The sequence below is a fragment of the Echiichthys vipera genome (genome assembly GCF_963691815.1).
Source record: "Echiichthys vipera genome assembly, chromosome: 12".
Taxonomy (NCBI): Eukaryota; Metazoa; Chordata; class Actinopteri; order Perciformes; family Trachinidae; genus Echiichthys; species Echiichthys vipera.
In genome coordinates, this window is record NC_139837.1 from 10,177,603 (window position 1) to 10,192,192 (window position 14,590).

The 14,590-nt window shown below is 40.9% G+C and overlaps 1 protein-coding gene across 3 annotated transcripts in view; it reads left to right on the forward strand.

The window, feature by feature from the left end:
* LOC310954515 (single-stranded DNA-binding protein 3) overlaps positions 1-14,590 on the forward strand; it is a 37,757-nt gene that overhangs the window by 8,581 nt on the left and 14,586 nt on the right. For all 3 annotated transcript variants that reach the window (XM_083924005.1, XM_083924003.1, XM_083924004.1), the window contains exons 3-4: positions 643-704; positions 4,544-4,628. In XM_083924005.1, the coding sequence (XP_083780131.1) occupies positions 643-704; positions 4,544-4,628 (147 nt within the window). The remainder of the gene's footprint in view (positions 1-642; positions 705-4,543; positions 4,629-14,590) is intronic.

The window sequence follows — 14,590 nt, forward strand, 5'->3', positions numbered from 1 at the left end:
GTTTTTTTGTGTGTGAAAATTGCTTATCTAGAGCTAAGGAGGAAACATAAAGAATTGATGAAAAACTCCATTTAGGAAATCGAACGCATCACATGAGCCTTGATGACTTATAAATATGAACAGCCCTCCTCAGTAGTAAAACTGTACATACTGTACAACACAGCTAGGTCTAGTTGATGTTTACAACAACTTGTTGTCATTGCAAGCATGCTAAACATGCTTACAGAGTGTGAGGTGTCTCATCAATTTTTCAACAGGAAATCCTATAAAGTTACTCCAGATCATGCTCCCTGTCTGCCACGGTGAATCTTTCCCATTGTAGACATCTAGGGATTGTAGTGTTTGTATGCATTTCCTCCTAAATGCTCTTTTGGGTTTTACAGTGACGGTGACATAAATAATGGGTTTATGACTAAGCTATTGTTTGGGTCCAAAACATATTTCAAATCAAACGGACACGTGATAGAAGGATGAGAGTCAGGAGGATGGAGATCGACAGCACCAGAAAGATGCCCATCTTCACGTCCGAGGCCATTGACAGTTTGAGACTAACTGATTATATGTTCTTAACCCCTGGACCTGTAGACATAATCCTCTCTCTAGTGGCCGCAAGTGACTCTTCTCTCCTCTCCTCTCCTCCAGATACGATGGGAGAAGAATATTACATTAGGGGAGCCTCCTGGGTTCCTCCATTCGTGGTGGTGGTGAGTGTCACTTTCAGTTGTCTCTCTTCTCCTTGTTTGTATTGATACAGTAAGCCTTTCTTTGTCATTTGCTCGGGTATGTAAACAGTTTCTACAGTACATGTGCCACAGCCCCCCTTTTGCCAAACATTCACACTCATTGGTAGGGCTCTAGTGTCTATCCCGACCATACATAATTCATTGTCATATGCACAAACATTAGCTTAATTAGAGCTTCCATGGTCTGAAGACTCATTGAAGAGCAATAATTCAATTTTGAATATATTAAACTCATGTTTCACATAAACATGTGGATATACATTTGGATTTAGTCTGTGATACTTGTCTTCAGCCATGATTAAAATGACTTCCATAGGTGGGAGGTGTAGCAGCCTCAGCCTTGGGGTTGACCAGACTCACCGGGGGCGTGACCCCCTCCCTCCCTGTCTTCTCCCCTCTCCCCTCCTCCAGTTCTCCATCCTTCACCCCCGTTCCTGAAACAATAGATCCAGATGGTTAGGGAATGGACTCCCCCCTCTATACTCCCCTCCCCCTCGTCACCCTCTCGTCACCCTTTGTGCGCCCCCCACCTCCCACTTTTCTCCTTTGTTCATGTGGGAGAGGGATTCTTAGCAGATTAACCCGTTGCATTCCATCTTCCTTTGTGTCACCTTTCCCTCCGCTGTCTTCCTCCTTCCCCCGCCTCCTGTCATTTCTGCCCCTGGCTAAGATTTGACCCTTAGGGTCTCACCCTGTGCACCGATCAGCGGTTTCACTTGTTTTTGGACATCGCTGTCACCAGTGGTTCACAGTGTGTGTGTGTTTACAAGAAATAAGGGTGAGGTGGGGTCTGGGGGATGATGATGGGACCTTTTTTATGGAAAAAATATGTACAGTAGTTCACAGCTTTTTGGTCCTGCTTTGAAATGTACACACGTTTGTCAATAGAAAAGATTCTTTTGCAAGTCAAGAAATTTGCTGTCCGTTGTAAGTCTGTGAAGATGTGCCATTAGAAAGACTATTTATCCAAAAGTCTTGTAAGTACCAGGATATAACGGTACGAGCAGCTTCGGTTGAGGGTCTTGCTCGTGCTTTAGCTTCCCGGCTCATAAAAAGAGTCGCTGGATAAAACACGTCAGGTAAGATGGTGTTACATTTGTGCTTGAAACGATGCTAAGCTATCTAGCTGTCTAGCAACCAAGGTGACATATATTATGTGAGATGAGATGTAGTTCACTGAGCAGTTTCATACAAATCTAAATGGTACCCCGATAAACTTCAACTGTCTTGACTTGCAAAATTACCATTTAAATGTATAAACAAATGTGTAATTCATGGCACAGTACAAACGGGATCAAAAAAAGATTTGTCTCTCGCCGTTGACTGCAGTACATATTATTTTTAAATAAGGTCCCACTGGGAACACCAGAAAGGGAGGGACTTCCCCTCTCCTATGTGATGCTGCTTCCTTAGGACCCAACTGATGCATTGAAAATGCATTGAATAACCATCGCTAATAAATATGTAATGGTTCTAATGTAACGATACTAAAGTCTTTACCTTTAGCAGACTGTTATCAAGGTGGGGGGGGGTCAAGTGTATGACTCTAGTTAAGACCATCAAGAGTTGAGAGGCACTGACTCAAAATAAACTTCAATGCCCATTATGATTATATAAAAAAATTAAATATGTCGTCCAATGCAACAATGTGAGTCGTGTGTTTTTAATAGTTATTTGGACAACAATGGATATCTGCAGCACAGAGAAGTACATTGCGTCAGGTTTTAGCTTAACAGACAAAACTGGTTTGTTGGATCAATTATTAGTTTTGTTCTTTGCGATTGTTGACAATAAGATGATATAAATGATCACCAGATCTGTCTTCTTTAAATGAAAACTAAACTCACAACACAAGGCTTGAATGCTTAACCACCTTACATTTACCTCCAAGTCTTTGCAAACGGAAATGTCTGGCAGAACATAAATACATTATGGGTTTTTTTGTGTGCATGTGTGGTTCATACGGTTCACACCACTGTTTTCCAAAGCTTTATCATGCAAAATACCAGTGGTTGAGGTGGTTTATAATGTGATAATGTATTAATCCACTGTAAGGTTAAGTCTTTTCACTTGCTCCTTCCTCAGATAGATTAAAGCTCGGCTGCAAAAAAAATGTGCTACTGGATTCAGAATAGATTCACTGCGTTGCTGAAGGACACTGTACTGAAATTAGTACTGTACATATTACAAAGGAACAAATATTGAAGAACCTGTGGATGTAGAATTACAGACTTGTAAATATACTTTTAAATGGTATTTAAAAAGTACAGTATAGTGGAACTTTTCACCTCAGGGGGTGGCTCTGCTGAGTCAGAAGAATAAACGTCAGGCTTATAGAGCACCATCAGCAGTATAAGATCAAGGACATGTTTTAATAAAAAGAAAAGGAAGGAACAGAATAATAATAATTTGAAAGCATATGAGCCTGGGTAACACTAAAGTATGTTGTAGAGTAGGTTTTTTCTTTGCACATACATGATACAATACATAAAGTATAAAATGGTGATTCTTCTTCTTCTTCTTCTTCTTCTTCTTCTTCTTCTTCTTCTTCTTCTTCTTCTTCTTCTTCTTCTTCTTCTTCTTCTTCTTCTTCTTCTTCTTCTTCTTCTTCTTCTTCTTCTTCTTCTTCTTCTTCTTCTTCTTCTTCTTCTTCTTCTTCTTCTTCTTCTTCTTCTTCTTCTTCTTCTTCTTCTTCTTCTTCTTCTTCTTCTTCTTCTTCTTCTTCTTCTTCTTCTTCTTCTTCTTCTTCTTCTTCTTCTTCTTCTTCTTCTTCTTCTTCTTCTTCTTCTTCTTCTTCTTCTTCTTCTTCTTCTTCTTCTTCTTCTTCTTCTTCTTCTTCTTCTTCTTCTTCTTCTAGTTTAAGTCGGGTAGCCTCGCCACATTTATCACTGTTGATGTGTCCTTGAGCAGCACGGTGAACTCTTTATTATCTGCAGCTCAACCATGCACTCTGTCCTTTTAGCAGAAGGAGACATTTTGAAGCTAAGTCAATTGTTTGAGATGAAAGTATTCCATACTTTAAGTTCTTAACTAACTCAAACAACAGTACTGTAAGCCTCCCAAATATGACTGCGTCTTATGAAGTGCAGAGGTATATGAAAAATTCCAGATGTTTGGGATTCAACATGTCAGTGTGCATCGTAGATTGCCAGGACATGCGAAGTGGCTGCCTGATTAGTCCTCTCGTTAGCCACGTCGCTGTTTAACTGGGTTTATGGTACTTCCACTAAATCAATGCACAAAGACTGATTCAATTAAGGATCCTTACACAGGTAGCGCACAAGCAGTTAGCGTTGTCTCTGTGTGTGATTTTCCACTTACAGTGTTCAAATAGACTGAAACAAAAGCTGTTATGGAAACAGTTTATGTATATGTGTGTGTCAGCTCTTGTTGTTTATCCTTGTAAGGATCAAATGATGAGCAAATACCCTCACAACGGGGCCAGCTGTCATGAGTAAAAGAGGGTATTTTAGGGCGGGAGTTTAGCTGTACATTCATCCTTAGTGTAAGTGTAAGTTGAAGAAATGGATGCAGTCCATAGGAGGTCCATGCAAGTACAGTAATGCCAGTGTGTGCGTGTGTGTTTGTTTGAGTGAGTGAGAGGTTGATTGAAGGGGCGACACTGGCATCGTGTCCCTCTTACAGTGATGCTCAAGTGTGTAAGAGCCAGTTTAAGAGTGCTAGGGAGATAGTGAGAGTATGTGAATGGGTTATGAATAGCTGTTACACATTTGCTTGTATTGCTCTGTATGGTAACCTTTGACCTCTCCACCCCCCACCCCCCTCTCCCCCCATTTCAGTGTATTCTGGGATTTGTATTGTGCGGCTCCAGACCGAAGGGAGACATGCGAGCACTCCAGTGAGGCAAAGGCCTTCCATGACTATGTAAGTGACAAAAGGCTCTGCAGCCACTTTTCTTCTCACAGAAAGAACTCTCTTTATCTCACAGTGGAGTTTGTTCCTATATGTCTGCTTGAGACACACTTGTCTTGAGCATAAAAAACACTGTATATCTTTTTAAAGCGACATCAGGCGTCTAAGGGGAATCTTGAAGGGGCACCCACAACAGCAGATGGACAGTGAATATAATCATTAGCTGTACTGGGGATCAAACGTTTAACATGTTTCTTGAATAACCAGAAAGTCCAGCTGTCTAATTTGACTGCATAAATAATCCTATTGATATCAAAATTTCTATTCATACCACATACTTTTTGGCTTTCTGACATATTTGTTTAAACGGGGAGTAGAGCTATAACTGAATGATTGTTTTCTTTATCGATTTAATCTACAGATTGCTTTCTCCATTAGCTGATTGTTTAGTGTTTAAATTGTAAGAAAATGGTGAAAGAAATGGGCAACACAATTTCCTTAGGCTCAAGATGATGTCCTCAAATTCTTTCTTGTGTCTTAAGAGTACTTCAAAACCTGAATGTGAACTGTTGAAAGCCGCAAATTCACCTCAATATCAATTCGATGATAAAGGGTCCGCTGACTGTACCGATTGTAAAGCCACTTTTAGGACATTTGTGCATTTTGCTATTTAAACAAAATTGACTTGACTTTCTGTCACTTTTATTTAGAATAATATCATATTGATCCCTTCAAGCACTCTGAGGTCAGAAGTCGGGTCAGGGTCAGCTATGAAACAGCCTTTCCAGAGTTTGTAGGATTTGAATGTCTTGCCCAAGGACATTTCATTGGGGTGGCTGCTTGCTGTCATAGGTGCTCAGGTCCGGGACTCTTGCAGAAGGAGCCCCACTAATAAAATCTCCACCATGCATGATAAATAATATAAATGAGTGTTTTTTCTCTCTCAAATAATAGGGGAAACTGTAACTGTATCCACTAGTGTGTAAATGTCATATGCCGTGATTGACACTGTGAGTCTGTCTTGCGCCTGTGCCCTCTGGTCAAGTGTGTGAGTGTGTGTGTGTGTGTGTGTGTGTGAGTGTGTGAGTGTGTGTGTGTGTGTGTGTGTGTGTTGTATAGTGTGGGGAGATAATGGAATAGAGTTCTAATCCGGTAATCCCAGCACTGGGCCGAGGCTAAGCCAGGGATTTATGTGTGTGTGTGTGTGTGTGTGTGTGTGTGTGTGTTGGTGGGTGGGTGTGTATTTTTGGACGAGGGGCATCTTTGGCAACCAGCCCATAGATGGAGGGTGGAGGGGCTCACACCCTCACTGCTAGTGTGCCAGTTAACCCTGTCTGTGTGTGTGACTATATAAATGTAGATGAGTGTGCTACATGGTTGCTCGCTGTCTAGTCCTAACAGTGATAAAGTGTAGGAGACGGGGCCAGTTTAATTTTGGCTCCAGCCCCCTGAGGCTAGTCTCTGAGCACAGGTCCTCTCTACTGGTTTCAAAAGAGCGAGCCAGTTAGAGGTGTCGGAAGAAAAAAGAAAAATTTCACCTTACCTCAAAAGAGTTCCTCAGTTTTTTCAAGGATTGCTAGATTGCAAGCCAGCATTTAACAGGTATTATCACAGTTCTCTCTGCTGGGTGCAGAGACGCAGCAAAGGTTTATGGGTACAGTCAAGGCTACTTTTTCCACGTTCTGACACTGGTTATAAAAGTAATGCAAGGGCTGTTACCTGAGAGTGGCTTTGTAGATTGTTTATAGCAAATTTGAGGTTTATCAGTGCTGAGAAATATGTAGTTGCTTTTAATACATAATATGTATCATTATCCTAATAAACAATGTATAAACAAATACAAAAGTAATCCCTCTCAATCATCCCTTATAACTCACTAAAACAGAGTGGTTTCTGTATCTGCAGAGACCCTTTACCTGTGACTGGATTATCTGTTTACTTGATATTAAGAGAGGGACAGGGACATTTGTGGTTCTAGGCTTGATGTTTAACCCCCAGCCAATAATGTACATAGTTTGAGAAGCCCTTTTGATGCCTAAGCTTTGTGTCGCCCTCCCCCTCAGCGTCAGATACTGAAACACATAGCACAAGGCGGTGTGTCTGTTACTAACACACACACAGACCGGGTTAAGCTCTGCTTTTACTCATAATACGTCAGTGCATCAGCTTTTAGAAGGACTGTTTTATCTTTACTTTAAACGTAACCACCGTGAAACAGTCATAAACTACCGTTTTATTCCTCTGATTTACTGCTTTGTCCTCACTGAGCATCTCTTCTCCTTTCGTGGTGATCTCAGCCTGCTTTATTTTGTCCCTTATTCCAGTGCGCTTTCTGTGTTCACATATGCACAAACGGACTGATCTTTGGAGGGAAACACTCATAGTTTGGGACAACTGCTCCAAACGAGTCAGGAGTGAAAACACCCTTAAGTGATTTGTTATAACAAGAAAGGTTGTAAAAATACAGGTGTATATAGATGCAGAGTATTAAATCAGCAATGTGTCAACCTACAGTTATGTTGAGACTTCTTGATTCCTTCATCAGTCTTCCTCTATTTTTTTCCTGCGCTGTTGCTCTTCACTCTTTCTTTACACATCTGCCCATGTTTGCCACTTCTCTCACACTCCTTTTTCACTCTTCCTTCTGTCTTTTGCATTTGTGACACCAGTCTGTTCACATCATGCTGTTTGTGGTTTCTCTGCGACTCCTGCACATCTGCATCTTTCCTCCTTCCCCACCTTTTTCCTCCCACCTTCTTCTTTACTATATCTCTCCTTCACCCAACACACCGGTCCGCTCCCTCCCGTCTCACTCACCTTATCGCTCACTCCCCTTTTCTGACTCTCCTCCTTTTTTCCTATCTCTTTGCTCCTCCATCCCTCTCTCACCACCACAACTACCTCTGTTCCAGAGAGAAGATTGATTGGCTAATCTAGCTTTTTACCCACAATGCCTCGTTGTAATGATGAGTAGAGGGCAGTGTAGACAACATGAAGACAAGAGACAGTTAAGGAATTAGAGAAAGAGAGATTTTTTTCATTTTAAATAGAGTAACCGCAGCATCTTTGAGTGTAAAGCCGTAACGGTAAAGGCAGCTTTATATTGTAGAACGGGATATTTCTGGAAGATAAAAAAAAGTGTTATTTTAGCAAAATAATGGTTCTTACATTTATTCAAACGTCACATTTCTTCTGAAATTGTCGTCCTTTGTCAGTTTTATTAGATTGAGGCAATATGACAGTCCAATATATTCTATCATATTATAACATCTTACGTGTATTTAAAGATCTTGTCTGCTTTTATTCTTTTTTCAAAGTGCGAACAGTAGTACACAGCACTGGAACCATATTATTTCTTTTTAGCACCTTCTGATGCCTTGAAGGATGAAACCGGTGTCCTTTTAATTTATCCTATTGTCTTAAATGTTCATAAAATATCTAAACCCAATTTTATGCTGCAGGTTTGGTTTATATCAGTATATCATCAAAAATCCATTAAAACATGCTGACGTTCTCCAGCATTATAAACAACCTGTGATTTTTTTATTTTAAATTTCTTTTTTTTTACCCACACATTATTTTAAGGCCAAAATGAAGCATATGAGCCTGAATCAAAACATATTTTCCTAAAAGATAGTTGCATGCTTTCTGCCTAACCCTTTATTTTTGCTTCTTCTCTGCCACCAGCAGTATCAGCGCGCTGTAATGGAAAAAGTAAAACTAGCTCCATTAAACTTGATAATTAGCTGTGTGATAAAGAACGGAAACGCAGCATTACACGTGTTAAACAGCCTGATGTGTTAAAAGGGTGAAGGCAGCAGTTTCTCTCTTTGTGTCATTTATATATATATATATATATATATATATATATATATATATACACACACACAGTATATATTGTATTATTTTGGAAACAGTTGGAGCCTGGGAGGCAATGTGAAACTGCGGAGTAACAGACAACACTACTCCTTTAAACCACTTTGACTCAGTGGGTGACTGTCAGGGCTAACGCTCTCTTGTACAGACTTAGAGTTGTGTGCATGGCTTTGTTCTTTCATTAAAAACCTGCAGAGGTAGTTTAGAGCGTACTCTCTTATTTGGCAGTTGGAGGTAGTGGTAGGGTTTTTTTTTTTTTTTTTGCCACTTCCCCTCCACCCTACGTAATTTGGATAGCTTTTGAGTAGTGATGTAAGACCATATCTATGCACTTCAGTATCAGGATTTTCTGTTTTGTGATACTGTATCGATTCTCATAAACAATATTGATTTTTAATTAACCCTCTGAGACCCTCGGGACAGCTGATGATCTTGGCTGATGGTACTTTTCTTCAAGAGACGGTAGTAGTTTCCGTTTTCAAGCCAGAGTGAATATATGGGTATCTCATAAGACCTAAGAAATCCATTGGTACCAACCATGTCACGTTACACGGCTAAAAAACGCTACAAAATTAGGCCACATTCTGATTTTGGTGAGGGGAAATCTATTTTCAAAGGAGTCCTGTGACCTCTCACATTTTAAAATATCTCAATTAAAAGTGGTTCTGTGGGTACCCACAAGTCTCCCCTTTGCAGACATGTACACTTTATGCTAATGACATGCAGTTAGTGGCAATAACATTCATTTTTCTCATGCTGTATAAGTGTGTTATTTTCGCCTATTCTAAAATTATGTATTTGAATATTTCTGCATACTGGGGTCCATAAACAGCCTTGAATTGTATAAATTCGCTCTGACTGAAAAGCCTATTGTATTCTTGTGTGATGATTTACATAAGGCCCCATATGGCCATTTCATTGAAGCGAGACAATCTTGTGAAACTTGACCTCACTGTATTCTGTGACAGTTTTACTCAAGTTTGTTTAAAAATAACAAAAAAAACACGTATATATCCCTCTAATATGACTTTACCCCAACATGAAAACGGAAACAATGATGTAGTGGACAGGGCGAGGGTTTAGGGTCCTGATGGGATTGAGCGATATTCTCCACATCACCTGGAGAAGTCAAACTGTGACAAATGAAGTGCCATATTGTTGTATAAAAAGGAAGAAATGTACCATCAGCATCTCAGCCCAAGTGTGGAATATCTCTTTTTGTAAGTTTAGTGAAGCCATTTTTCCGCTACACAGTAGTTCTCGTTCTCCTCATATTCTTGTCTTTCGCCCTCTCTGCCTTCTCTCTGGAGTGTTGGCTAAGTGGATGTTGTGTCTGCAGCATGTATTAGTGCTGTCATCCGGTGTGTGTGCATGTGTGTTTGTGTGTGCACAAGTCCGCCTGTCTGGTTCAGTACTGATTCTTTGGCAGCTTTTGGGGAACTGTGAGTGTGTGTTTGGTGTGCTTGTCGTGCCAGTTTGGAGGACCAGCTGGGCTTTCAGAGATTGGTGTTGTGTGTGTGTGTGTGTGTGTGCGCGTGCATTTGTTTGTCAGACGTGACGGTGAGAGTAGCAGCCGTATCCTGTCGCTCCAGAGCGAAACACACTGTTTTGACTGGGCTGATAAATTAGCTAGATCATCACAGTCAGCTATTTTTCCTCCCGTCTCCACACTCTCACTCTCTTCCCTCCTCACTCCTTTACTCCCTCCTCCTCCCTCTTTCTTTCCCTCTCTCTGTGCGCTAAGGACAGCAGGTCAAGGAGACAGTGATGAGGTACATATCAGTGTGAACCAGAATGTAGATTAGTACCCTCTCCAGGCAGGGACACGCATAAATACAGACGCACACACAGATACATTCGCTGTGTCTTCCTACCTCTCCCTTCTCTCCATCCAGTGTTTATGTCTCTGTCTTTATCCCTGTGAAAGGTATCAGGCGGAGGTCAATAATGTGTTGAGCACTATTGATCTGTCCGGTAGGCACTATGGGTGAAAGAGAGGCAGGGGGAAATGGAGAGGGAGGGATCAATGCTATTCTGTATAGCCATCTACATACTGTACTGTACCAGCCAATCAGATCATTAGTCTTTTGTTCTCAGATAGATTGTTCATCAACATTGAGGGTTTGTACTGAGGATGAAAAGCAAACACAACATGGTGTCCTTGCAGGGAGCCACAACTGTAGATCAAGATGTCACAATTATAAATATTTTTCCACAAACACAGGGAGGTGGATAAACCTTATTACACAGCACGTTGCCTATTGAAGCTGAGGTCATGTTTACAATGGGAATCAAAAGTTGTTCCTTTTATGTCCACAGCTTTTTTCCCTCCCAAAGTGCTATCTAAACACACTTCCTATAGTGTTGCATGGTAAACCGATACTAGAAACGTGTTGGTATAGATACTTTATGAACTTTGTGCGACAGCAGGGCAGCATGTCTCAGCATGTATGGAGCCTCTCTCTGCTTTGTCACTGCCTGCAGCCAGAGTGGGCGTGGTTTCATAGTGACAGACAGTCACAGACAGACATGACACTGAAAGTGGCCTGAGTGCTGTCGACCACCCTAGGCTTGTTTACACGAAGATGTAGAGAGCAAAAAACGTGTCATTTAAATACAGACTAACTTGGAGAAACATCGAGCCGGCAGACATGCAGACTTGTTCAAATAATTCAGAGAGCTGCAGGTTACCGATAGATAATATATAAATATCCCCCGGATGTAACGTGAAGTCAAGCAAGTGTTTATTTTGCGACGAGTGAACGTTTTTCACCGTCAGGGTTGCACGAGGCAGGCGGGGGTAAAGCTAACTGCATACAGAGATGTGTGAACCACATCGGACAGTTAAACAAACAGTTCACACTGGTGGCATTAACTTTACCATAACATGCCGCCCACACACGGCCCCGCAGCCTGACGCTGCAGGTCTGCATCCAGACCCCTCTCATAAAGCTCAGCAGCTTTTACCAAAATATATTTTTATTTTGACTTCTGAAGTGTAAGTGTTTTAATTTACTTTGATGATGTTTTACTTTCCTGCTGTGGTATCGTTTCACTATCGGTATCAATGTATTCTAGGTAGGTATCGTACCAAAGTCATAATTTTGGTATTGTGACAACACTAGCTTCCTACAGACTGAACCCCCTTGGAGTAAGTTCAGTAAAATAACCTCATCCGAATTGCTCCATACCAGCAACCAACTGGTGTTTTTGTAGGAAACGTGACTGTGAAATATTCAACATTGTTTCCGATTATTTTTTCTGTTGATTACTCGTTTGGTCGGTAACAAGATATTCTGTACACTGGCCTTTTTTAAACTTTATTTTTAAGGAATTCAAAATGATTAATTTATTGAAAAACTAACTAATCCTTTTAGTTAGAGATGATTTAGAAACTTTGCAAAACATTTTTTCCACTGTTCTACAACATTCAAGATGAACAGTATTTGACTGATGTGATGATTAATGTTTTTAGTGGGGTTTTCTTTTTGAAAGATTTTTTTAGATAAACATTATAATAAATATGCATATATATATAGACTAGATAGGTGAGAAGTGATAGAGCGCAACAGCAAAGCCCGTATCCAGATTTGGATGTGTGGTTACATGGTATGTCTCCACTAGGCCACAAGGACACCCAATGAATGCTTTAGTAATAGTCAGCCACAATCAGCTCAATCTTAGTCATATTTAGTTTGTGTAGAATCGAATATATTTGTATTAAAAAAGTAAGTCATTATAGATTTTCATTATCTTATTTTAACGTCGGTGTTTACGCAGTAATAAGATACTATTTACTCTGATTTCCAATCCTATAATTAATGGATGTGTAGCTAATTAAACTCGAGCTGTGTGACTTTTTAAAACGGCACATAGCTGCTGTAGTCTTGATTGATATAGTGTCTATAGATCCTTAAAATATCATTTTAAAGAGACTGACAGTTATATTAGGCTGTTAAAAAAACGCCAAAGTTAGCAATTTTCCATCCAAAACTACTGAAACCATAACGATGAGCTACAACTCACATCTGTAGTCCAGATAGTGTATTATTGATAGCCAGGTAACATAAAAACGTACCTGGTATTATTTTTTTGTGCAGACGTGGCTCCGGGATGCTTTGACACTGTTTGTGCAGCGCTGCCGAGGAAGGCCATTAAAATATAGTTTACAGTTTAAACAGTGTAAATTTTCCCAGACATTTGAAAATGTGTCCCGTGGGTTTTGTTGAACTTTCAGCCAGCTTCAATGAAAGAAATATATTCTTCTCCTTCCTGCTGCATGTCAGGCATTAAAGCGCTTTCAAGTTGCGCTGCCACCCGGCGCTTCCTTTGCACTTCATTTACAGACTCCTCTCCATACATTCAGCCTAAAAATGAATAATTCAGCTTAACTACAAAAAGCCATGTTCATTATATTAACTAATTAGTGCCAGCATCAATTTCTGCGGTAGATCTTGAACTTGTTTCTTTGTATAAAGGTATGCTCTACCTGTATGGTTCACCTGTGTTTCCAAGTCATTGTTTACCTGCACAAATGTAAACAAGACAATTTTAGTTATATTTACTTCTTTGTGTATCAAGCTATTCTGATTCAAGGACAAAGACTTGTCTCAAGGTTTTCCGCCAGTCGGCCACTTCCGAGCGTCAATTTGAAATGGAAAGGTAGACATAGACATAGGACTGTGGGCGCTACCACAAAAAACTAAAAAAGCACTGTTGGATCCTTTGTATTTCCCTAGGCCAGTTGGTTTTAATAAAGACCGACTGCATACTAAATCTACCTCCGCTGGTGGCAACTACGCTTTCTGCCTGCTTTCAGTTTGCTTTTAATCAGCAAATTGGGCAATGCACAAGCAGATAGTCGATTATTAATAGTCTACAACAATAATGTGACCAAGTGATTGATTGTGAAGAAAACATCCTCTCCTTGTAACATTTTTTTCTTTGTTTTTTCCTCCCCTATCATATTTTTTTCCTCTTCTGCCTCATTCTTGTATCTTCTAACTCAAGCTCCCCTTTATCTCTCTCTCTCTCTCTCTCTCTCTCTCTCTCTCTCTCTCTGCATCTCCTCATTCTTTCTCTCCCTCTCTGCGCTCCTGGAGCGGGGGATGCCAGGGGGACAGAGTGCAGATAGGACCTGTCTCCATAGCAACAGCTTCTGCAAGCTGCTGACACCCTACTGGGGGGGGGGGGGGGGGGGGTTGAGAGGTTGTGATGGGGAGGAATAGTACAGGGGTTGGGGCACAGGAAAGGTGTGTATTTGTGTGTGTGCACCAGTGCTGGGAAAATAAGTGAGGGGGGTCACGGAGAGGAGAAAAGATGGAGAAAAAAGTATGCAGAAGAGATGAGAGGCAGGAAGGGAGGATGGAGGAGGAGAGAAAGAGGCAGCCGACCCGGCTTCTTCCCCAGGGACTCTGTGGCCTGCTCATGTTCACTAGCAGAATTTGCATAAAGATGGGGGGAGGTGTGTGTCAGTGTGTACGTGTGGGATTTTTCTGTTTTTTATGTTGGTTTCAGATAGTCAGTAGAAGAAGGGCAGTGAGTGTATTTGTGTACATGCATGTAATTGGTAATATGCGTTGTTGTCCAAGCATACAATATATGTCACATGGATGTAGTGTGTTCGTTAGGTGTGCGTGCTGGTGGAAAAGTAGGTTCGTGCGCGTGTGTGTATGAGAGAGAGCGACTCCCTCCCCTGGGTCCTAAACCCCCTCCCTGTTCTGGTCCTGTGGTTCTCCCCTGCGTGCGTGTGTGTGTTTGCGTGTGTGTGTGGTGTGTGTGTGTTTTCCAGCGTGCTTATGTAAGCACTCTGAATACGCGTCTCCATCTATGTGTGTTGACAAGAATACAGTTATATCATATTTAACTCCCGGGCTGAATCATTCACCCCCTCTCCTCTATCCTAGTGTTTTTGCTCTTCAGGCTTAAAACTTGTCCTGATCAAGTTTTGTTTTTGGATATCTGCCAATACAGAGTCCGAGCTGAAAACCAAATATAAAGGTTCTCGATTCAAAACTATAAATCTGATAAGCGTAACTCATTATTAACTTATTCAAAGTCCAGTCTCTGAAGTCATTGGCTATCGGTCTGATGATGAT